This window comes from Callospermophilus lateralis, chromosome 17 (assembly GCF_048772815.1).
Source record: "Callospermophilus lateralis isolate mCalLat2 chromosome 17, mCalLat2.hap1, whole genome shotgun sequence".
NCBI classification, from domain to species: Eukaryota; Metazoa; Chordata; class Mammalia; order Rodentia; family Sciuridae; genus Callospermophilus; species Callospermophilus lateralis.
Window position 1 is genome coordinate 25,918,165 of NC_135321.1, and position 24,091 is coordinate 25,942,255.

The 24,091-nt window shown below is 40.3% G+C and overlaps 1 protein-coding gene across 2 annotated transcripts in view; it reads right to left on the minus strand.

The window, feature by feature from the left end:
• Positions 1 to 24,091, minus strand: part of Katnal2 (katanin catalytic subunit A1 like 2) — a 43,934-nt gene that overhangs the window by 17,674 nt on the left and 2,169 nt on the right. Inside the window, exons 2-12 of one of the 2 annotated variants that reach the window (XM_076837044.2) lie at positions 19,956 to 20,122; positions 18,643 to 18,682; positions 17,811 to 17,928; positions 16,567 to 16,662; positions 14,402 to 14,500; positions 14,115 to 14,192; positions 11,286 to 11,384; positions 8,394 to 8,457; positions 8,080 to 8,198; positions 3,532 to 3,623; positions 980 to 1,090 (exon numbers count right to left, since the gene is read on the minus strand). In XM_076837044.2, coding sequence (XP_076693159.2) covers positions 980 to 1,090; positions 3,532 to 3,623; positions 8,080 to 8,198; positions 8,394 to 8,457; positions 11,286 to 11,384; positions 14,115 to 14,192; positions 14,402 to 14,500; positions 16,567 to 16,662; positions 17,811 to 17,928; positions 18,643 to 18,682; positions 19,956 to 20,122 — 1,083 coding nt within the window. Of the gene's footprint in view, positions 1 to 979; positions 1,091 to 3,531; positions 3,624 to 8,079; positions 8,199 to 8,393; positions 8,458 to 11,285; positions 11,385 to 14,114; positions 14,193 to 14,401; positions 14,501 to 16,566; positions 16,663 to 17,810; positions 17,929 to 18,642; positions 18,686 to 19,955; positions 20,123 to 24,091 lie in introns of both variants that reach the window. The other variant, XM_076837043.2, reaches the window with a different exon arrangement.

The window sequence follows — 24,091 nt, forward strand, 5'->3', positions numbered from 1 at the left end:
TAAAAAAGTAAATATTAAAATTTATTTAAAAAAAAACTATAAAGGGACTATAATTATTTTTTAAAATATATTTTCCAAGTAGATATTATTTTTTTCCTAGTCAACATCTCCTATTTCCCAATTCCACTTCTGGAATTGTTCTTAAACCACTCTGAGATGCAGTTTGAATAAAAGACACTGAGAGTAGATTATATTTTCAATTAGAGATTATTTAGCTTTCTGTTTACTGTACAACATGAAAAAAAAGATTTTCCTCCTAACTTAAAAGTTTAATTTTAATGCTGATAAAATCCAAACATTATTTCTGGAATATTCTTTGAGACCTGGAGATTTGAAGCCTTTGAAAGTACCATGCCAAAACCCTGCTTAATTTAAACATAGTATAATCATCCCTCTGATTCCAAGAGGGATTGGTTCCACACCTCCACGCCCTGTGGATACCAAAATTTGAGGATGCTCAAGCCCCTTTTTTAAAATGGCACAGCATTCACACATAGCTCATGCATATTCACCTACATACTTTAAATCCTCTCAAGATTATCTGTAATACCTAATGCTATAGCAATGCTAGGTGAGTCACTGTTAGATAATATTGTCTAGGAAATGATGACGAGAGAAAAAAATCTGTGCATGTTCAATCCAAACGTAATTTTCCCCCAACATTTTCAATCTGCAGTTGGTTAAATCTGTGGCTGCAGTACCAGTGAGTACAGAGACTGACTATATATAATTTAGCTTTAAACTCAAAATGTCCATTTTAAATATTGCCAGCGGTAGCCCAGGTCTGTGTTCTATTAAGGCAGATTCCTTCATGGTACGGATAGCAAGGACTGGGGCCATGAACAGTAAGCCTTCCAATTAATCTTCCAGGGCTGGAACCAAACAACTAGGCTTTGCCTAAAGCAATCACTATAAAATCTTCACCTGTACTTAGTGGCTCATGAAAATGTATTCAACATGTACTCTCTTGATTTCTTACCATGGCAGGTTAGAAGCTGCTAAGACAAACACGAGATCTTCTGAGCGCGCCAGCCCATCCATCTGCACCAGTAACTCTGTTTTCATCCGAAGGCTTCCTTCATGTTCTCCCCTATAGAGGGACAAAAAAGACATGATTCTCTCAAGTGGCAGAGGTTTTGACCTCATGACAAGAGTGGCACTCAAACAGTGACCCAGTGACTGTTCTGATAGCAAACAAAGCCACTCAAGTCAGTTAAAGAAAATAAGCAGGGTGGTGTTATGTTCACATAGAAAGCAATAGGAAAAAAAGTAAACAAATAGAATGATGGTATTTAAAAGAAACCCAACGATTAGCAGTGAACTGGAAAATAACTGAAGGGTGAACAGTGCCAATGTGTAGATTAAATATAGCCCGGCTATGTCTACCTGCAGCATCGTTTACTGCTTTGAAAAATGGAATAATTAAGAATAATCTCTTTTATTTATATGGTAAGCATAAAAGCACTTTCACACAGTATTACTTTTAGTATAATTTATAGATCTAAATTTTTCAAGAGAGGTGAATTACTATACTGAATCTGCTTTGTTCTCTTCTAATAAGAGGCAAGATATTGACATGGAACCTGTGGTTTCTTTGCACAGCAGAGTGGAGGCATTATTTTCTGTGCAAATTTGCCCTCTAAGCCCTCTATTGCCTGAGATGTTATCACTAAGAAAGAACAAGTTATAAGAATCCAACCAATTCAAACTGGATGGAAACACTGACCACATTCAGCAGACTCTCTTTCCTCTTCACTTGCATAGATTTAGTTAAAAGTATAAAAAAGTACCTTTCTTGGGCAAAACGGCATTCAACTTTCTGTACACGTATGGGGTGGCAACCCAAACTAAGTACAGTGTGAGTATTCTTTATTTAAAATGTTTTGATCAGAAGTATTTCGAATTTCAGATTTTTTTTTTGAATTTTGGAATATTTGCATATACATAATGAGATATCCTGGGAAAAGGACCTGAGTTTAAACATAAAGTTAATTTGTCTTTCATGTATACCTTGCACACATAGCCTGAAGAAAATGTACTCAATATTTTTAATAATTCCATGCGCAAAACAAACCTTCATGGTGTAGAATTTTCCACTTGTGGCATCATGTTATAGCTCAGAAGTTTTAGGTTCTGGAGCACTTCAGATATTAGATTTTCAACTTGGGGATACTCAACCTATCTAAGGCTTCTTAGGATCTATGCCTCTTAGTACACAACTATCATTTCCTAAGAGAGAAGGCTCTTTTATGGTACAGTTATATGTTTATTTAGCATTTGCCCATAATTTTGATTCTTTACCTGACATTACTTCCTGACTCTCTGAAGACTCTAGCTTTAGAATCTTCAAGCTTCAGACAAGGAAACTGAAACTCAGGGCAAAACTTGGAGCATCAATGCTGTGGCGACCCTGGGGTAGAAAAACCTATACGGCAAACATAAGAGCTAGTGCACAGGTTACCACTGCAGGGCAGGCCACATAGGGCTTGTTTTTGCAGGGGTGAATAATTATGGGATGGTCAGGGGCTCTCTGCTCCTGGCAGGTTCCATTTAGAGAAACAGAGTGCTGCAGCCTGCGGCTGACAAGCAATGGTTAAACCATGGAAAGTGTCCCACTTCAATCAATTGCATGAATCGCAACTGACTTGGGTGCATCCTCATGTTTGATTTTCCCTGCCTGAAAGATGACTTTCAATGCATAAATGTCATAAATTATATTCTAGTTATATTTTCAACAAGTACAACTATTATGCTTTTCATTACTATTCTGCTTTAATGGTAGACCATTAGAGGTCATTAATAAATGTAGCTGTGTTGAGATTTTCGAGACCTGTTTTTGCAAGTCAGGAATGCCAAAAATAATGAAAAGTTTCAGAGAAAAATACCTCTGATCAAAGACAGAAAGACTTAAAATCAAGCAAACAAACAAAACCCTACTTGGCCTTTTGAAAGCATAAACAGAGGCTTATTACAGTCTGAGAAGTGTTCCTTCCTGCTGGGGACATTAGCTGACACTTAATCTTTACAAATAACATATGTGACATATTTAAAAACAGACATGCTGAGCCGCAACCTGATGTCAGAGAAACAGGGGCTTCCTGGCCTCTCATACTGACAAGGGCCGCCTCTAGGGAGTGAGATACAGACTTGGCCCATTGCAGGAGCTGAGTGGGCAAGCCCCATTCCCCACGGGCAGCCCTCCGGCTCCAGAGGAGGGGGTCACAGGCAGCTATTTTGAGCCAGTGGGATCGCTGTGGCAGCCTGGGATCCTGGGACTGGATGATCTTCAGGCCTCCAAACCACTCTGTGGGGTGGGGGGAAGGGAGAATGACATTTCCTCCGGTTATAAAAACTACTTAAATCAGCTATTCAGTTAACAGGATCTAATTTAAAGACCTTTCCATGTGTCTGCAGAAAATTTGTGGGCTTATTAATAGGCTCATTCTGCTGGTAAATGTCGATGGGCTTCCGACCATCAAACACACTTACAAGAGGGGAGAATTGATGACCAAAAAAACCCCCGTCTGTTACCCAGGAGCCATGCCTCTCTGACTCATCACCGACTCCAGCTCGTCCAGGAAGATCGTGGAGGGGGCGTGATAACGGGCAAGTTCAAATAAAACCTGGGTGGGGGAAAAGCAAGCCAAGTTCAAATTCATATACTTAAAGTCCTCATCATGTAGATAAGTCAAAGTCCTCAGACACTCCCAGAGACTAAAAGCTTAGAATGACTATAATAATACGCATTCATTCTGCACTCTGTTATTTCACAGTAACTTTAGAATCATTACCCTTATTTCTCCCTACTACCACCCCAGGGGGTTGGATGGTCCAATTATTTCCATTCATCACTTGATAAAATTAGAGCCAAAGAGAGTGTGTGGTTAGTTCAAGTTTACTAATCATAAATGGGAGAATTGAAGAGAAAACTCAAGTTTTCAAGCTTTCCTTTGGTTGGTTAACGTGGAGGACACCCTGCCAACAGCATGTTCCATATGGACACAGAGCCTTAGGATTTGTAAAATCATTTCATGGTTTTTCACTTAATCTGTGGGGACAATCGGAAGGTCTTTCTCAGAAGGAAAGGGAAAGGATAGGGTTCCAGTCATGGTTGACAGGGCTGAAAAATTTTGCCCCTTTCTGTTTCCTAAATTCCTCCACACTGCTGCTTGGTACAATCAGGCACATGAAGGCAATTCTTGGTTGAGTAAGATGTTGCTATTCCAAGATGAAATATTATAAACTGAACAAGAACAGGAAAGCAACCAGCAAAAGAACAGACATATAAAAACAAAATAAAGAGCTCTAAAGGGAGACGTGGCGGTGATGAAAACAGTATAAAAATCTAAACCTTTTTTTTTAAACCCTGAAACTGATCTCTTGAGCACCATATACAATTCTTCACTGGTTGATCGGAGAAAGCAGAAGAGATTTAGAAAAGAATAGAGATTCTTTAATAGCCACGGGGGATTTATTCTCTATGTCACTTAGCACTAGCAAAGCATCACAGAACAAATAAGAGAGGAGGGGCTCAGAAAAAGCTGGATTGTGGCTTTCCAACAGCAGCAGTTATCCCTCACAGGCCTTCTTTCCTGGAGTGGGGCATTCCTCACCTCTGTCATTGCTGGGGAAGTGGGTACATGCAAGGCCATGTGTCACCTTTTTCCTTTCAGAGAATCTCAGTCTAATGACATGAGAGAACCAGGGCAATGACTGAGCACTTGTCACGAATGCTTTTTAAATTCACTGGAGCCCACCTAACTGGAAGAAAGTAAGTTTTCTTCCTTGTCACACAAAGGAAAGCCCCAGTACATCTGACATGGAGAATGATTACTACAGCATTGATCTTCCCAGTGGAAAACAGAACATTAGAACTATGTGATTCTTAAAGAACTCACTCAGGTGCAAGAGAACAATCGCCTCAACTAGTTGCAAGGAGAGCCACATCCAGAGCCTAGGTCACCCGTATTGCTCACATCACTGTTCTTCCCACTCCAAGAGAATAAATAGAATCCTGGGTAAGTGCTTCTGGAAGCATTAGTCTAAAATTTTCAGAGGTACTTGGAGGAAGTTAAGTCATACAATTGGTGGGGGGGCAGTGAAAGATGTAAGCACCAACAGGTATATGCATTTGCTAAAGAGATCACTCAACTATTCGATAGTGCTCAACTCCTAAGAGGCATGAACATTAGAACAGGAGGGAGGAACACAGCCCAAAGGTTCCCTATAAATAACTCTTAATTGGAATAGAAAGAGAAACAAATGTCAGGAAAAGCTTCTCTGACTTAGGGGAAGGTCCTAAAGGGCTTTCTTTATGTGAATGCTTCACAGGAAACGGCTTGACAGCATGACCAAGGTTTTCTAGGTGAGGATCTCTCCAAGATTTCAAAAAATAAGGATAAAGTTTCCTTTGTGTTATGTTTTTTTTTTCTTTTTTGGGTGTGGGGGTACTGAGGATTGAACACAGGAGTGCTTTACCACTTAGCTACATCCCAGCCCTTTATTTTTGTATTTTGAGACAGGGTCTCACTAAATTACTAAGGCTGGACTTGAACAGGAGATCCTTCTGTCTCATCCTCTCAAATCGCTGAGATTACAGGTGTGTAACACCACACCCAGCAGGAGAAAACAAAGTAATTTATAAAAGGAAAAGAGTTTAGGTCTTTCAAGGTTGGCAGAAGTTACCTATTTGTCTTTGGATTATTTTTTCAAATATTCAAGTAAAAATGCATTTCATTAAAAAATATATTCTAAACCTATAAAAGATGCTCAAACTCATTTCAAATCAAAGAGGAACATACAAGTACTAAAATATTGAAATGCATAAACACTGAAACATTATTTTTCACTCAGATTGATAAAGATTTTTTAATTTTTGATACTACACAGTATTGGTCAGAGCGTGGGGAAGCAACTCACACACAAAAACTATCAATGGGCCTGTAAATTACTACGATCTTATGGGTGAGTAATTTAGCAATCACTGATGTTCATCCCCTCTACTTTGTAGCAATTGCCCTCTGTACTAACATGCACAGACATGTGTATAGGAGACTGTCCTCCTAGGTCTGTTCATAATCACAGAAGACTGGAAGCAACCTAAATGTCCATCAGTAAAAAACAGGTTAAAGACACTTTGTACGGTACATCCATGCAGTGAAGTACCATGTAGACATATAAAAGAATGTTTTTAAGTATAATAGTCTAGAACCATATCTAAGTTATTTCGTAAAGTGTTGAGAAAGCAAGGTCCAGAAGGCAATGTATAGTGTATTCTTACTTGTATTTAAGAAGAAAGAGAAATACACAATAATGCTCATAAAAGTATATATGCGTGTTCTGGAAGGCTATGCAAGCATCAGAGTTCACTCTCAGAGTTCTAACAAAATAATACTGAAGCAAAAGCAAACTTTAGCTAAATAAAATGCTCACAGAGAGAGTTCTAGTTAATTGACTTTTTTATCAGTTCATCATTAAATAATAAAATCCATTTAGCTTCAAACTCTGTTAAAAGTATTCATTTTATAAGAATATTCATAAAATATCAGAATATAGTCTTCTGCCCAGGTAAGTCTTATCTGGGAAGTACAATGAATCTTTCTTTGAGAATTTGGCAATGTCTTGTGTCTGTGGCTCTACACACCACTTTTTACGAGAGGAGATGAATCTAAGTGGATTCTGGGGTACATCTTTCAAGGGTTTTGTTGTTACTCAGCATACAAAAATGAAATGCCTCCCCAAAGTCCTCACACTAACATGGATTGCAGTTAGTTGAATTTCAGCTAATTGAAATCCCGTGAACCAGAATCCCGTGGAAACAGCAAATATAGGAGCAGACAAATACCAGCCCCATTTTGGAACCTGGCACTAAGTTAGACTCAAGGTAAAGATCAAAGTAAATGTCAATGAATGTTTTCACAAATTACAGCCCTGAAGGGGTGATAAGAATATATAATGGTGGCTGCAGTGTGGCTCAGTGGTAAGGTGCTTGCCTCCACATGTGAGGCACTGGGTTCGATCCTCAGCACCACATAAAAGTAAATGAACAAAATAAAGATAAGTTAAAAAAAAAAGAATTACAAAAACATACACAAGTGAAACAACTTGAAAATAAAATCAAAACAATAAATAATAGGTTATGTTGGGTAAATCAATTCTTTTAAAATATTCCATTATGACTTTCAAGTAGACCATAATCTTTTGGAAATGAGTCATTCAAGGGAACATAATTTCAGAGTAATATTTTAGGGTAATTTCTTTTCAGAAAATACATAATACTTTATATTCACTTAGTATTGATTACTTATCAGTCTTCTACAAAAAGCAATAGTTTAACAGGATTTCTGGAAAGGATCCACCTTACATTGAGGCATAAATCACAGACACAAATTCTCTTAAGGTGACTGACTGGAAGATATAGTAAATTTTTATAATGTAAAATGTGTCCAAGACTAAGAATGAAACATTGTAAAGATTGAAACAGCCCTTTAAGGAAGGTTAAAACCCTCAGGCTGTGAGCATAATGCAAGAGATTTGCTCAGAGCATCTGAAAGAATAATTAAGTTTTAAGCCTCCTGATTTTTCTATAGAGTACTTGGCATAGGAATGAGCATACAGTAGTAGCCTCTGAATAAATGTTGACTGAAACTACTGCACATACTTAATAATGAATATTTCCACAATAGGCCACTTCAGAGATCATTTTCCCCCCAGATTCCATTCCTAAGTTGCATGAATAAAAAAAACAAAACTGTTAGTAAAATTCCAAAGGAAAGGAGATCATGTTCCGCTGATGTGATTAACAGCCACATATAATAGTAAACCCATTTCCCCAACTTTTTGTAATCAAGACCCAGGACAAAATCTAACATAGGTATCATCTAAAAACAAGTAAGCTTGAACATCATTTTTTTTTTGAGGGTGTGGGGGCTGCTGGGAATTGAACCCAGGGCATTAGCGCATGTGAGGAAAGCACTCTATCAAACTGAGCTATATCCCCACCCCGCTAACATCATTTTATTTCCAATATATTCTACAAGAACTTGTGTTTTAAAAAGATACAAAATTAAGGATTCCTACCCGAACAAGTTTTTCGGAATCTCCTCTCCATTTGCTGACAATGGTAGATGCAGAAATGTTAAAGAAGGTTGTTTTACATTCGGTGGCCACAGCTTTGGCCAGTAAGGTCTTTCCTGTACCTAGAGACACATGGGGATAAACATGAGCCGATGCTTAAACTCCAGTTTCCCTGCTGACAGGTGTAAGTCAGGCTCACACAGGGAAGAGGCAGTGGTCAACAGCACTCAACTGCCCCAGTCCTCAAGAGGGCACAGTGGCAACTCATCCTCTGCACACACACTTCCTACCAACCCAGAAATGGGAAGCTGTGTTACCTGGAGGGCCATAAAGCAGTAGTCCTTTCCAGGGGGAAAGAATTCCTGTAAATAGCTGTGGATACTGGGGGAAAAGAAACAGGGAACAATGAGGAGGTTTGGTATCAATGCATCAGCCCGTGCTCCCTTAGCACAGAGAGTTGGTACTGCTAGAGCAAAACACAGCCCAACTCTACAATTCAGGGATTCCTTTTGTTTGTTTAAGATCTGCTTTTCTGTATATATTATTTATCCCAATTTTATTTCCACACTGGATAAGAATGACTGGATCTGTTTGTGAATTCTTAAAGAGCAGTCTTTTTTTTTAAAGAAAAAGAAAGGCCTATATCCCCTCCAATATAATAGTTCTTTTTTTATAAACAAATTTATTCTTGAATTATAATTATACATAACAGTGGAATTTTTTTTACAAATTCATACAGGAGGCATTTTTAAATCAATACTTATTTCTTACATGCACAATGTCATTTCTCCCATAGTTCTATGTATAGAGTATTTGACAATCTTTTTATTTCCTTTTTGTAAATTTATTCTTTTTAGATATACATGACAGTAGAGTGTATTTTAATATATTATACATACACATGGAGTATAACTTATTCTAATTAGGATCCCATTCTTGTGGTTGAACATGATGTGGAGTTACACTGGTTGTGTGTTCATATAAAGTATTTGGCAATCTTTCAAAAGTTGTAAAACAAGAACAAGAAGATACACAATAGATCAGGGGTGGGGGACAGGCCGTGGTGCAATCCTGTAATCTTAGCAGCTCGGGAGGCTGAGGCAGGAGGATCACAAGTTCAAGGCCAGCCTCAGGAATCTAGCAAGGCCCTAATCACTTAGAGAGACTCTGTCTCAAAAAACAAAAAAAGGACTGGGGATGTGGCTCTGTGGTTAACTGCCCCTGGGTTCAAGCCCTGGTACATAAAACAAACAACAAAAACAAAACCCATAAAAGAACCTATAAATAAAGGTATGAGTGAGTGAAATACAAAGCTCTGACTGTGTTAGAAGTGAGAAGCAGTCAGGTGTGGAGGCAGTCTCCTGAATCCCAACTATCCAGGAGGCTGAAGCAGGAGGATCACAAGTTTAAGTCCAACCTGAACAACTTGGTGTGACTCATCTCAAAATAATTAAAAACAAAAACAAAAAACTTTGGGGGTGTCACTCATTAGTGGAGTGCTTGCCTAGAATGTGTGAGGTCCTGGGTTTGCTCCTCAGCAGCAAATAAATAAATAAATAAGGATCATTCAGTGACAAATACTTGAGGAGAAACTGACTGCAGAAGGGCATGCATGGACCTCAGTGAGCCTCTTCCTTTAGTTCAAATTCAGATAATCTGGGCAGTGGGTGGGATCTGCAGAGAACAAGGAGAAGGAAAAAGAATAGTAAAATTGTAGCTGGCTCTTAATTTCTTGCTAATCCTGATGTCAAATCTGAATATCATCCCATGCCAAGTTTAAAATGCTGTCACACATCCAGAGAATTTCAATGAGATGTTCTATCCTTTCTAGACGTTTTTACTATGTTTCTACTTGGAGGAAAAGATGAGTAAATTTCTATTAACTTCAAACACCAAGGTATTTCTTACTCCCATATCTGAAGATAGGAAGAATGAGGGGGAAAGACAATCAATTTTATTGATTTTTGTCTTCTTAGAATAAAAGCACCCAAAAAACAAAGGCTTCATGGGCTCCCAGGTAAGAATAAGTAGGTTATTCAATAAAATGATTCTGGCTGCAGGAGATTATAGGACATGGCCACAGACTCTTTGCAGCTCTTGCCATGAAGAGGTAGAATCTGTTTCTCCACCACTGGATCCTGGGCCTGGCCTTGTGACTTTGGCCAATGGGACATTGGCAAATATAATAAGAAACTGAAAAAGTATAAGAATAGCAAATATAAGCAGTGTAAGAAGAGATATGAAAAATGCTTAGGACATAGGCCTTGGCCTTTCTTACCTCTTTCTGGGAGACTTCTGTGAACAGGACTGGACTCCCCTGCTAAGGGAGAGAGGCCCCAACTGACCCACTTATCCCAACCTTTCCAGCCACTCTGGCTGATGCCCTGAACATGTGGTTGAGCTGGGTCAGCAACACCATATGGAAAAGAGAAGAGCTGGCCCAGCTGCCAGCCCAAACTGCCTACCTTCAGAATTATAAGACCATAAATGGTTATGGGGCTAAGGCCCTAAGTTGTGCCTTATACACTCTTTGTGTCTGTTATGTAGCAAATACCATGTGATTTCCTGACGTCCTCCTCATCCTGTTGGGAGAGAATTGTTTTTCTATTCTTCTACCTATTTTGTGAGCCATGCAGAAATTTGTCAGGAATATGTAATGAGCACAGCTTTCTGGCTCTGCTGGCTCCTGTCCAGGAAGGTACTATCTGCCCTTCACAATCAGCCCAAGCAATACTGGTAAGGGAGCACCTATAGAAACCAAGTGAGAGGCCCTATCCTACCGAAGCTGTTTCTTTTTTTCTTTTTCTTTCTTTCTTTCTTTTTTTTTTTTTAGGAAATCAAATTACTTTTATATTTGTTTGCAGTACTGGAGCTATTTTTACCATACTAAGTTTATTTTTAGAGAGGGAGGCTCATTGGAGCCAATGTGTAGTGGCTGACAAATCAAATATACAAGACAGAGTCCTAGATCTTCAATGATCACATCAAGCAGACACCTGCCTGGAACCAATATGAGACATGATTTTTTAAAGTGTCCAGAATGGGCTAGGCCAGATGCCCTAGTGTTGACAAAGTGCTGTGACAGGCACCAAGTTAACTTGTGGACAGAAAATCATCCTGGCCTGCCCTTCCTGAAAGGTGTGTGACAGACAGCTTGTCCAATAGATAATGAGCAGAAATACCCCCACCCCCACCCCTGCCATTCTTACCCTTATAGGATACACAACAGCTTCTTTCACTAGCTGCTTGGCTGCATCCAGTCCAATAATGTCATCCCACTTTATGTTTGGATTATGGAGATAAATGTCCTGCAATGCACATTTGATCATTTTGTTAAAACTAATTTTTTTCCTCCATAGCTGTAATAAACATGGGAGCAGAGAACTTGACTTACAATAGAATATAAAGGGCTGGTGATCAAAACTTTTCATATTAGATATATGTATATGTATACATTGTAATTTGGGGTTCGCTCACCAAAGGGATACAATGAAAATATTCGACGATTTTCCCTGAAAACGATATTGATGATATCATATGATTCTTTTAAAAAGGAAAAAAAAATATCTCCTAACAATGGACTCTATCTGTCTTCAATCAATAACACACCATGCTGATTTATGACCATAATCAAAGAAGCTACAGAATCTGCCTTGAAATTACACTAGTTTTCACTGCAAAACATAGTTCCTTACCAGCGCCTGACTTCTCTCTTGCTCTTTGATCTGGCAAACACTTTGTTAATTTGTTGCATAAAAGAGATGATGCTCCTCTGAAACCAATTTCTCTTTTTTCCCTAGTGATAGCTCCCTACTTTCAGCAGGAGCAATTGCTTCTGCAAAATTCAAGGAAGCCGACAACTGAGCCAAAGCCGTTTCCCCTCTTACAGGAGAGCCCTGTAGCAACCATCGAGGGTAATCAATTAAGGTAGCTTTTACTGATAACTAATTTACAGTTTTCAAACTCCAATTTCACAAGACGCCTCAGAACAGTCACTCAGGGGCCTTTCTGTGTAGGAGCTATTTCAGGCAAACAATGTCTAGAGTGTTACATTAAAAAAAAAAAAAAAAAAAAAAAAAGCCTCCTTTCCAAAAGTCATTCTGAGTGACTATAGCATGAATCTGGAAACTGCCCTTTTATTTATTTAATTTCTAATAAGTAACATGAGCCTTTTTTTAAGTACATTTTTTAAATGTCAGTGACATATCAGGGCCCTACCCTGCTCCCCTTCATTGAGAATCCCCCAACACAGCAGTGCCACTTCTAAGAGGCAAGCTATGTATAGAAGTGATTTGGCTCATGTGTAATGTGCATAATCCATTCCTGGATGATATGACAGAGAAAGGACTCAGTCTTCCAAAATCTGGGAGAGCCCACCCTGTCTTTCAAGTCTACACCTGCAGGAAGCCCACCAGTCACTCTCATTCTTATTTCTGCCCTTTCTGCAGGACATCTTTGCATATGCTGAGGCTTCGTCTACCTTGGTATTCAAGGCATCCATTGAGAATAGTGTTTCTTGCCCTTTTCTAGAGTTGACACTGTGTTCCACAAAGTAGTGTTTAATTTCCCAACCCCAGTTTCTCCTCTATCATTCTGAAGTTATCAGTCAGATAACTGGTATCAACAGGCCTCATCAGGTGGTCATCTCTCCATGCCTGGAAGTACTCAAGCAGGGGCTGAATGGCCATGTCCATTGGTTCCAAGGAGAGGATTCCACATGGAATCCTCACAGGTCACTTCCTATCTGTAGCTCTATCTTCAGTCAGGTTATTCTTTTGCAAAAATGGTAATGAGACTATTGCGTTTTTGTGAGTCTAAAAAATATTTTGCTCTACTCTCTTGTGCATACCAGTCACCACAGTATGGCCCAAACCCTCATCTCCCCTCATTGGTAAAAATCTTGTAGCTGACCTTCCCTCTCAATTGCTTTGCCATCCATCCACCTGACTGCCACTAGAACAAGTTATCCGCAGGCACATTTGATGACTCCATCCCCTGAGAACATCAGCCAAAAGATCCTCATCTCTAGAGGCCAGTTCCTAGCCCTAGTACTGCTTGGGTGCCCCGCCTCAGGAACCCTGGATCTCCAGCCCCATTTCCTTCTATTCTCTGCTTCTTACTTGGATTCCCAGAAACATTCATAAGTGGTACCATTTCACATAGTTGTGCCTTTACCCTGTCTTCCTCTCTTTTTCATTGAGCTTTTTCCCAGTGTCTTCTTTCCCCACAGTACCTTCTTCATGCTCAAAGTGCACTTGCCCACATGACCAGAAACTCTTACAGGCAAGGACTGTGTCTGACCTGTCCACCTTTGTGTTTTCCAGACCTAGAAAATGCCTGATACATTTCAAGCCTCTCCCTGAACCAGCCTCGATTTCAGTCTTCAATTAAAAACAAGATAGGTGGAAACTGAAAAAGAACCTGTGACTAGGAATCCATTCTAATCCCAGGAAACTCATTCAAAGTCACCCAGCTAGAAAGAAAAGGATCTTGAAATCAAATGCTGGTCAACTTACTCCAAAGCGTATGTCATTAACCATGAAGCTTCACTGCCTTTATTTAGATTCTGAGGCATGAGCTTGAGAAGTCTCTAGTCTGGGTGGTAAAGTCTTTCATTACTAATCTGTTTTTCATGGAAATTTCCAGTTATGAGATCATCGGACTCTCAATCTCCCTATGTGTTTGATTTTCGAAACAAAATGCAAATATTTTCTTTCCTTCTCTAAGAAGCTTCTTTCCTTGACTCTGGGCCCTGCTATAAAAACCTTTCACCTGTCCCTTCTTTATAAGTCTTTTTGTCTTTTGGTTTTCTTGGCCTCTATACTGAGATAGTGGGCTTTTTATATTGTAATTTTATGATTCTATAATTTATTTATCATGCATTATTGTGCCTCTAAACAATATGAGTGCCTTCGCAAGTGGGGGCACTTTATAAATAAATGATCATATTTATTGTTATTAATAAAAGAAGCAGCCCACAATGCTCTAGGAGCCCCAGTTTGCCTCGGTAAATTTGTGAATTGAACAGCGGAGCTTACCCGGCTCACCACGGCTGCCAATTCTCGCATCTCACTGTTCATGCCAATAAATGCACTCAGAGGTTTCAGCAATCGTTCCTGATGAGAGGAACAGAAAGGCTCACATTACAATAGTGCTTCATAATTTAGGAAGAAAAACAGGATCTTGGCGAAACAAATGGTGACAGGCTACTATGACCTCTGACTTGATCACAAGCTTTCAGTGTACTCAAAGTGCTGAGGATACTTCCAGGGTTCACCTGGATTTTGGCAGTTTGAGAGCTGGATGGCACATCTTGGCCACTTACTGAGGGGTCTGGGTTACAGTCGAAGGTGTTCAAGGCAAGTTCACCAGTTGCTCCCCTGATGGCGTCTGTGAGCAGCCCTCGGAAGTCGATGATTGGGCCCTGAAAGGGAGCTATGGTTATTTCTGCCATGAATACATGCAAGATTATCCGTTGTGGCCCAGTCAGCAAAACAAACCACATCTATATCTCCTGCTACCTGGGGCAAGCTTAATGGCAGGCTTTAGAAAAACCTGCACTAATATTGAAAACTATGATGACATAGTTGGGGCACTATGAGGAAACGGTCAATAATTCTTCAAAATGAAGTTGATTTGGATAAAAATTCACCATGTGCTTTTCCATTCCTAGCACATGCCATCTGCTTTCCCTGTCTAGTCTCATTCTTTTAAAATGTGACAGGCACAGGAAGAACTCCCTGGTACAAGAGAAGAGCCATGTCCTGTCTGCATGCCTCTCTCAGTAGTGCCTGGTACAAAACGGGTGTACAGGACACTCTGGAAGGATTGTTTCTAATTCTTGCAACCTCTCTGCTAGTGAGGAGTGACATCCTGGTTTTGCATTTGTGGAGGCAGGCAGAGGATTCAAGTGATTCTCCCAGGGTGGTGGAGCTAAGTGACTCAAGGTCAGGATTCAAAGCCATATACCTTCCAAATCCACCCTGTCTCCCCTAGAGTCAGGAGGACAAAGCAAAGATGCAAATATTTCCGGTAGCCAACATTCACTGTTTATCATGTGACAGACAGGCCCTGTACTAAGGCTGACCTTTCATTATGGTGGGCATGACAATTTTGTGGAAATTATAGGCAACTTGCCCAAAGTCACACAGCAGGGAAATGTTGTTGCAGAGTGAACCCCGCAGGCTGACTGTGAAGCCCCTGCCCTTAAGAACAGCACATCTGTGAAATTCAGTGTGCTGGGGAGATCCTGAAGCCAGGGTCCCTACCGTGGCAAGGACAGACCCATTGGGGACTCACCCCTGGATATACACCCTCATTCAGCCTATGTGCACTTAAAACACTGGGGAGAAAACCATTCACGTTTCACCCCAGGACATTTCTGCTGGAAAGAGAATTTATAGCCAGACTGTTTCCAAGGTTAAGTGCTGGGTTAAATCTTCCCTTCCTTGTGACCTAATCAGAAACGTCCGTTTATATCAATGTAAGCATTCACAAAAGAAACCAAAGCCACAAAAAACTGCCAGGCACAAAAGGAACTGAAAACATGACAAAAGCAGAGAGGGTGAAGAAGGAAACCTTGCTTTCTGGGGGACATTGACTCGAGTGGCATCATCTCCAGCAATTGCCCAGTTCATTGGGGCCCTTAAAGGAAGTCAGCTCAGGCCAAGGAGGAAGCACCCCTTGATTTCCAGGGAGATGCTCCCTGCCACCCCTTCTCTCTCTCTCTCTCTCTCTCTCTCTCTCTCTCTCTCTCTCTCACACACACACACACACACACACACATACACACTCACAGTGTAGTTTGCCAGAAGAGCTGGCCGGAGCTAAGCCAGCAGTCTACAGTTTCAGATCTGCCTAAAGATTGAGGAGACTCCTGAAGAACCCCCTCCCTGGGAGGGAGCAGTCAAGAGGAATGTGGAGCTTTCCACCCCCAAAGGACATGGCAGAGCTGCCTTTTGATTGCATTCACCTAGCCTGGGTCTTCTCTCTTTGAGAAACTATCATTTACAAATCCAGACATGGCATTCATAATGACAAGGGCAGACGTATCTATCCAGGGCAGGATCCCAGCCCTGGATCAACTGAGGTTTCCTGGTCCACGTGGAATTCCACGTAAACCTGGAGCCACATCTCCAAGGACAAGGGTGACTGCTATTCAACTACCTTGTCAGAGTCTAAAGGAATGAGCAGGAGGCCACAGCTCAGGCAGCATCGCCAGGCCAGTGTTTATAGCGATACTGCATCCCTTCCAAACCCTAAGTGTATTACAAATAAGGAACAAATGAGCTCCTTGGAGATGGGGCAGTTGGCGCCAGACCATTCCTCACAAAGGCGGGAACCCATTTTCTCATTCCCATGCAGTACTCTTACCAGTGTACCTCACAGCCAACATCTGATCATGAGGTTTTAACTTCCCTGTTTGACAAAAACACTGCATTGTGTTCATTAAAAGAACCCCCCCCCTTCAGTGTCCTGAGTTCCACTTACTCTTTGTGGGTGGGCACTTTCCTCTCCACTGTCTTTGTGGATTCTTGATATGTTTAAGCCAAAGTCCGGGGTCTCCATGTGAGTGTTATTGATGCCCTGAGGACAGAGGGACATGGTGAGCAGCCAGCTGTGGGAGCTGCTTAGAGGTGCTGGTTAGAGTTGCCAGTGCCCCTGAAAAAACCTCATGCCAGATATCCTGTCAAAGGGGAGCCAGACCTGTGTGTTATTTAGCCACATTTGTGACCCAGTAAGAGGAAGTACCTCTCTACCTGTGTCCCAAGGGAAGACTTGAGATCCCACAGGCCATGAGCTCCGAGCAGCTTTTCCAATGGAGGAAATAGCTGTGCCTCAACCCGTCCCCACTTGCTGACTGGTCCTTTCTCCTGTGCCAGGATGTCTGTGGCAGGTCTGGCCAAGTCTGGAGACACAGCAAGATCGGCCAGCCTCCAGTGTGACTTGCCTGTCCCAGGACACCTCTCCTCCTCCTGAGTCAGACCCAGGAGGCCACAGCAAAGACCCTCCTTGAGGGTGATGGATTCCTTTTCACCAACTGAGTCTCACGATTATTCCTTTCTATTCAAGGAATCTTCTAGCCAAGAATCTTGGGCATGAGTTCTTTCCCATTCTTTTTCTGGGTTTCTCTTGCTCTTCTTTCTTTTAAAGCCTAGAAAGTTTTGTCCTAGTTAAGAAGGTTCTAGATATGGATCTCCTGAGTCAGAAGGCATTGATTTCCCACCTGCCATGTTCTTTCCTTTTACTGTCTTTTCCTCCTCTAGAAATTTCAATATGAAGGTCTGGGATAAGCCCAACAGGAGATCCTGAGATCCAGTCACACTGGAGACTGTCCCTGGTCTCCACTTAAGAACCCAAGGATATGATTGGGGACACTGAAGTCCTGTCACCTGCAGTTACCTCAGCTGGGAAGCTGGAGCTCTGCAATTTCCAGGCCCTACCCTCAAGCCCCTCTTTCCTGCCCTCAATCTAGGGGAAATATGGGGGGTGGGGGGAGACAGGAAGGAGTCCTCCTGCTCAAATTAAGAAACACTGGAGAATCTGAAGATTTGTCTATGGCTTTCATTCAGCATAGTAAAAGTCTACAACTTTCAGAGAATTCTACAATTCAATTAAGTCATATAGCAATTTTAAAAAGATAGGGCCTCAAAATTTTATAAAAATGATCTTTTTTCTTGGGGTTGTTTCTCAGCTAAGTGTAAGACTACCAACATCCAGCAAAGCCATCTCACCTGTTTTGGTTGCTCCTTGTTGAGAGATTTATTGTCCCCCATCTTCCCTGCCATGGTTTTGGATCGTGGCCTCTGTTGATTGATCTTGGGAAGATTTTGACAACTGTCACTCATCGTCCTAAGGAAGGGAACAAAAACCTTGGAGGAGATTATGCTAAACACTTAACCTGAGGTAAATAAACAATTTTTTAGTAATCTAGAGCACACAGAGAAATTACAGATCCTATTTAGACAGGTTAAAAAAAGGGGGCTGGGTGGCACACAGCTGTCATCCTAGCAACTCAGTAGACTGAGGCAGGAGGATCACAAGCTCCAGACCAGCCTCAGCAAATTATTGAGAGCCTATCTCAAAATAAAAATAGAAAAAGATCAGGGATGTTTCTCAATTATAAAGTGGCCTTGGGTGTAACCCCCAGGACCAAAAATGTAAGTAAAAATTAAAAAATGGAAAAAAGAATTCCTTGGGCGCTCTGTGTGCCAGGCACTCAGTATGGGACAGAAATTTTCTCCATTCTTATAAATAGCAAAGCCAGGAACTGGGCCTGGGTCACTTTTACCCTCTGAGGCTCACACTCCACATGCTACGTGGCCTAGAAAGATAGCATCACTCCATGCAATTATTTGCAGTAAACCCAGAAAAACTAACAAATATTGGTCCATGTTCTGGACAGATGTAACTTGAGGGTATTCCATGGCTGAGCCCACTAAGGTCACATGACCATAGTTTGGTATTGCTGGTAGTTGGCCAAGGAGAGGCACTAGAGATTCTTCTAGAAAGATCCCACACACTCCCAGAGTTGAGTTGATCAAGACGAATTATTATTCACTCTACCTTCTGGTCTTCCCTCCACTTCTTGGTGGTAAATTATTTTCTCCTGTGGCAAAACAAATATTGGGTTAAAAGGAAAGAATTTAATCTTAGGAGACAAAGTAGTTTGGGGTACATTTCTCCTTTTACATTGTTCTAAAAGTTTGTTTTACAGTCTTTTGGACAAGATACTCAGTCTGATCTAGTGAGAAGTGAAATTGCCAAGGAGGAGAAAAAAAGGAAATGTGTGGACAGCTCATGCCATAAAGGCAACTCCAATTCAGGTTGGCTTGACAGCTGCCATTTCACTGAGTTTTCATGAACCTGACATCATGATGTGATTTAAAAAAAAAAAAAAAAACTTATCTATTTGCTGGGGTGCAGAGGAACCCCACAAAAATTATGTGAGTCTAGTAAAAAACACATAAGTTATACTCTCCTAGTTTACCTTAAAATCAAAACACTGTGTGCAAGATCACAGGAGAATGTAGAGACCAGGATGAGAGCCAGCCATCTAGAAATCAGATCATGTGTCTAACAGTTCTAGCAGCCCTGTGCTTAGGAGGCAAGGATAACTCAAGGTCCATACCTAACAAATGGCCAAGAAAGCCAAGCTCTGAACCCTGCATTAGAAGGAAGCTCAGACAAAATACCTCTCAGACCCCTTCCAGCTCTGAGATTCAGGCTTGGCTATTTTTAAATGTCGTTCCTCTCGGTTTCCTGGTCCCTACATGAAATGTTAAAGTCTGTGGCTTAACAAGTGCCTTGTAAACAGGACAATGATCTCCCTTGGTTTATAATTACTTCCCCCCACTTATAGACTTCTAAGTCAATGTTACTACAAAACCTAGAGCCCTGGTTTTAGATCTCCTCTCCAGCCAACCTCCTTGAATGCTAACCTATATCAGGTTTTTGCATTATATTGATCATTATCTGGATTGATGGCTTTCAAAAGCATTTCATTATCTATACATGAGCTTTTAGCTTCACCAATACTCATTTTCATGTTATTTTCAAGATAGATAATAGGTCTTCCTAACAAGAAAAAGTCTTTGTCATTCATCCTCTTCCAAAAGCCCACTCTGTCTCTGCAGAAATTAATGCTGGTCTTATAAAGAGCACCTGCGGTACTCTTGGGTTTTGCTTTCATTGTCCTAAAACATACATTCCTCAAACAAATGCCGACATGACTAAAGGGACGTCAATATCCAGATGGTCGTGTACAGGTTGTCTGCTCTGGATCAAGAGGCTGGTCTCCTCTTCCAGTGCAGGGTGCAGAGTGCCATCTATCTGACAACGATGCAATAAAAACTTATATCTAGAAAATAGTCATGTACCTGTATCTGATGCCTTTTTAACAATTTTGGGGTATTTCTGGAATTTTACAAAATAATAACTCTCATATTCCATCAAGATAGTTTCAAGATCAATGTTGTCACAAACTTCAAAGCGTCGTAATCCCAGTTTGGTTTCTTGCTCCAAAGCATTGGCTGTATCAATATATCTGGTAGTTTTGTAGAAGAAAAAATAATTAACTTTGGGTACAAAAAAACAAAGGAAAATAGGCGTTACAAGTCCAAAGAGACTCAATACAGAGAGTAAGCCTTAAATAGATCAGCAGATGAAAACTAGAATATGAGGTTTTTCTAGAGAGTAAGGACCTTAGACATGTTAAGTTCATCCAAATATGTCTTTCAAAAGAGTTGCCTCTGGAAGCTTCATACTTGCACAAACAATGTCATCATTGCTCAAAAAATTTTAATTTGCTTTAAAGTCAAATAAGTGAGTCAACTAAATGTCTTATAAATTACTTTTATTCATCTTCAGCCAAAAATGGGTTTGCCTAAATTTCTTACCTGTTTATTTACCAGTATTCATTTTAGGTAATATTTGGAAATTGTTAAAATCCAAAGTCAATCCCAAAAGGAAGATTTGTCTCCATTAGGACAATTCAAAGCAATGTGTCATGAGCCCTGAAGGAAATCCCAAGCATATGTCAATGAGCATCACTGAAGAAATTTAGTGGGAGAAGATGTCATCTGCTTGGACGGGTTATTTCCAATAATTTGAGTTAGTCAAACATTACACTAAAGGTGCTTCCGCGTGTAAGTAGCTTCATCACCACTGTTCTGAACTGTCATTTTCGACTTGTTTTGTGTTAAGACTGTCCAATGTAAGTGGATACCATGAGAAGCAAGGGCTTTATCTCGAAAACCTCTGAAAGTAGAATGACTCTCCAGGTCTCAATTCTTAGTTATTAATTTCTTTTTAAAACTAATGATTTTCTCTTAAAAAGTTTTCACATATGCAAATACACATAAATTACTATACATTTTCAAGGTCTTATCCAAGGACCTTGGATAAGAATTCCTGGTGCAGGGAGGGGCTGGGGTTGTGGCTCAGTGGTAGAGTGCTCACCTTGCACATGCAGGGCCCTGGGTTCCATCCTCAGCACCACATAAAAATAAATAAATAAAATAAAGGTATGGGGTCCAACTAAAGCTAAAACATAAATATTTAAAAAAAAAAAAAAAAAAAAACAAGAATCCCTGCTGCAGGTTAGAGTTCTTTCTCTTTGATTCAAACCTGGGAAGGCAAACTTTCTTTTTTCTTATGTCCTCTTCTCTCCACAAGATTCAGGTCAATTAGAAAATTTATTCTTTAAAGAGGTTGCCATGATTATTGCCAATGACTTTTAAATGTATTTATCTCTCTCAAGCTATTTTTTTTTTTTTTGTACTAGGAATTGAACCCAGAGGTGTTTTACCACTGAGCCACATTCCTGGCTCTTTTAATTTTTTATTTTGAGACAGCATCTCAATGAGTTGCTGTGGGTCTCATTAAATTGTTGACGCTGGCCTTCTGTCTCAACCTTCCAAGTTGCTAGAATTATAGGTGTGCATCACTGTGCCTGGCTCTCAAGCTAATTTTAAAGAATTCACAAACCACAGTCAGTCAGTTGACTGGGGAGTTAGTCAGCCTATATACTATGCTGTGTCCTAATTCCCATTTTACAGGGATTGAAAACAAAATATGTTTTTAAAATAAATAATTTTTGTTTAGTATAAAGTAATACATGTCCATTTAGGAAACAACTAGAAAATACAGATAAGTCAAAAGATGCTCAGAGATGATTCAACATCTTTCTGTCTTTTAAAATGACTAAGTTCATGTATGCACCTATAAAGCAATAAATAAACAAAGAAGGAAGCTAAGGACATGCACTTTAGGTTGCTTGTAGTCCTTACTAAATCACATTGCATTCTGAACTATTTCCAGGATTGTGGAATTTTGGCTTAAAATTTTCTAGAAAATGTTAGAGTCTGTAAACAAGTCTGGATGGCACCTGGCATTTTGCCAGAGGGAGTGGTTTGTGAAGTAATGCCAGCGAGCCATTAAGTGTGGAGATTCCTTATTGGTTGACTGCTATATCGAGTTTATGTTAATTAAGATAAGCTGTGTGGAATGTATATATACCCCTCCTGTCCTACAATAAACGGCTCCCACTCCTGCTGTATCAATGTACACAAGTTGTTCGTCACCCCCGGTTGTTTTGCTGCAGCCAGACTGCAGCAAGAAAAGATGACTGCAGGCCCCATGCTTCCTAGGCTAATGATCAGAGGAACAAATTTGCTTCTGCAGGTTTCTAATATATTCTTTGAGCTGGAATGAGTTCTGTCATGGCACCACTTGGTTCTTAGTCAACAGAGTGACAGGACAGAATATCGGAAAGAGCAGTGGGCACGAGTGGACCGTAGCAAGTAAGACTAAACCAGATGCAGGAGGAAGGCTGTCACATCATTCAGGCCCCAGAGGCTGGATGTGTGGGACTGAAGACCAGCATCCATGACCTCCAGAGTCTGCCTTCACTAATTCCCACTTGCAGATTCAAATGCTGGTCTTTAAGGGTTCCATTTATGCCATGCCCCTTCTTCCTCTGCACCTCTGCCCGTCACACTTTTCTATGTATATTCTACGTGTCTATCAAATCCTGATCACATCACCTCTGTAAGACTTTTCCCGGTTGGTCATTCCAATCTACAGGAATAATCTGTTCTCTTTGCTGAATTCCCAGAACTTCATTTAGGAGATATACATATTTTTTTCTTTACATTGACATGTCATTTAAAATACCTATTGTTCACTTTTCATCTTGATAACCCACTCTTTCACCCACTTCCCTGCAGGTCTCCGAAAAATGATCAGCTCAAGTGGAATTTTCATTGATTTGATATTCAAAGCGCTATCTAGTGGCCAATTGGGGAAATGCATATGTTTTAAGTGGTATACAGTAAATTCTGGCCATAATAAAAACTGAAAAAGGGTTAGTTGTACCGACTTACTAGTCTTTTTGTTTCTACAGTTCTTATTTCTGAGACAATTTCTTGAATGCAAAATACATTGCAATAAAAATCAGGGATTGTCTGTGTAAATACATTTGTCTTGCTTTCTATTCTACCCATCTACATTCTATTAAGTTCCTCAGTGGTTACTCAGATAACATTTATTGAACAACTGTTAATATTATGCTCATAGTTCTGAGTCCTAGCATGATGAGTCTAAGTTTCATATGAGCCAATTAATCTGCAAAGACAGCATTCTCAAAGTGTTCCATAGAAAACTAGTCTCTAAAATAGTCTCAGGAAAAAAAAAAAAAAAGTGTTCCTTGGCCAAGTTGGTTTGCAGAACCCTAAATACCTAATATGTTAGCACAGATACTCCCACTGCACATAGCAAATTAGATGGTTTGAGAAGTCCCGAAATAAGGGGGCTTGTTTACCTTAGTTTAACCTAAGTTCACCTGAGTACAATATTAATTTAAGTAACACTTATTAACAAAATTATTGTTTCCAATGTTCTACACACTTCTGGGTTCTTTAGATAAAACTGATAGTCCATCAAAAGATGATGTAAAATGGGCCAAATCCTCATTCTATATGTTTTAAACCATGTTGTATATAAAAATAATAAAATCCAAACCCAGTTCCTCTATAGTAAAAATAGCAAATGCGGATACCCTTACTTTGTGTCAGGTAGTATTCTATTCTAAGCATGGCACATATTTAATTCTCATTAAACATGTGATCTTGGACTAGGTAACTAGATTAACAAAGAATAGCAAAGATAGATTAGCAAAGAATAGAGCAGGCATTTAACATAAAAATGGACTGGCTTCTGCTGGCCATGGTGCCGCATGCCTATAATCACAGCTGCTCAGGAGGCAGAGGTAGGAGGATCACAAGTTCCAGGCCAGCCTCGACAACTTAGTGAGAACCTGTCTCAAAATAAAAATATCTGAAAGGGCAGGGGATGTAGCTTGGTGGTAGAGTGCTTGCCTCACATGTGTGATGACTTGAGTTCAATCACCAGCACCACACACAAAACCCAGAGTCTGGCTCCAAAGTCTGTGCACTTACCTAGGAAGCTTCCCCTACCTTAATGAGCCACATACTCATGCCTTAGAGTAGACATC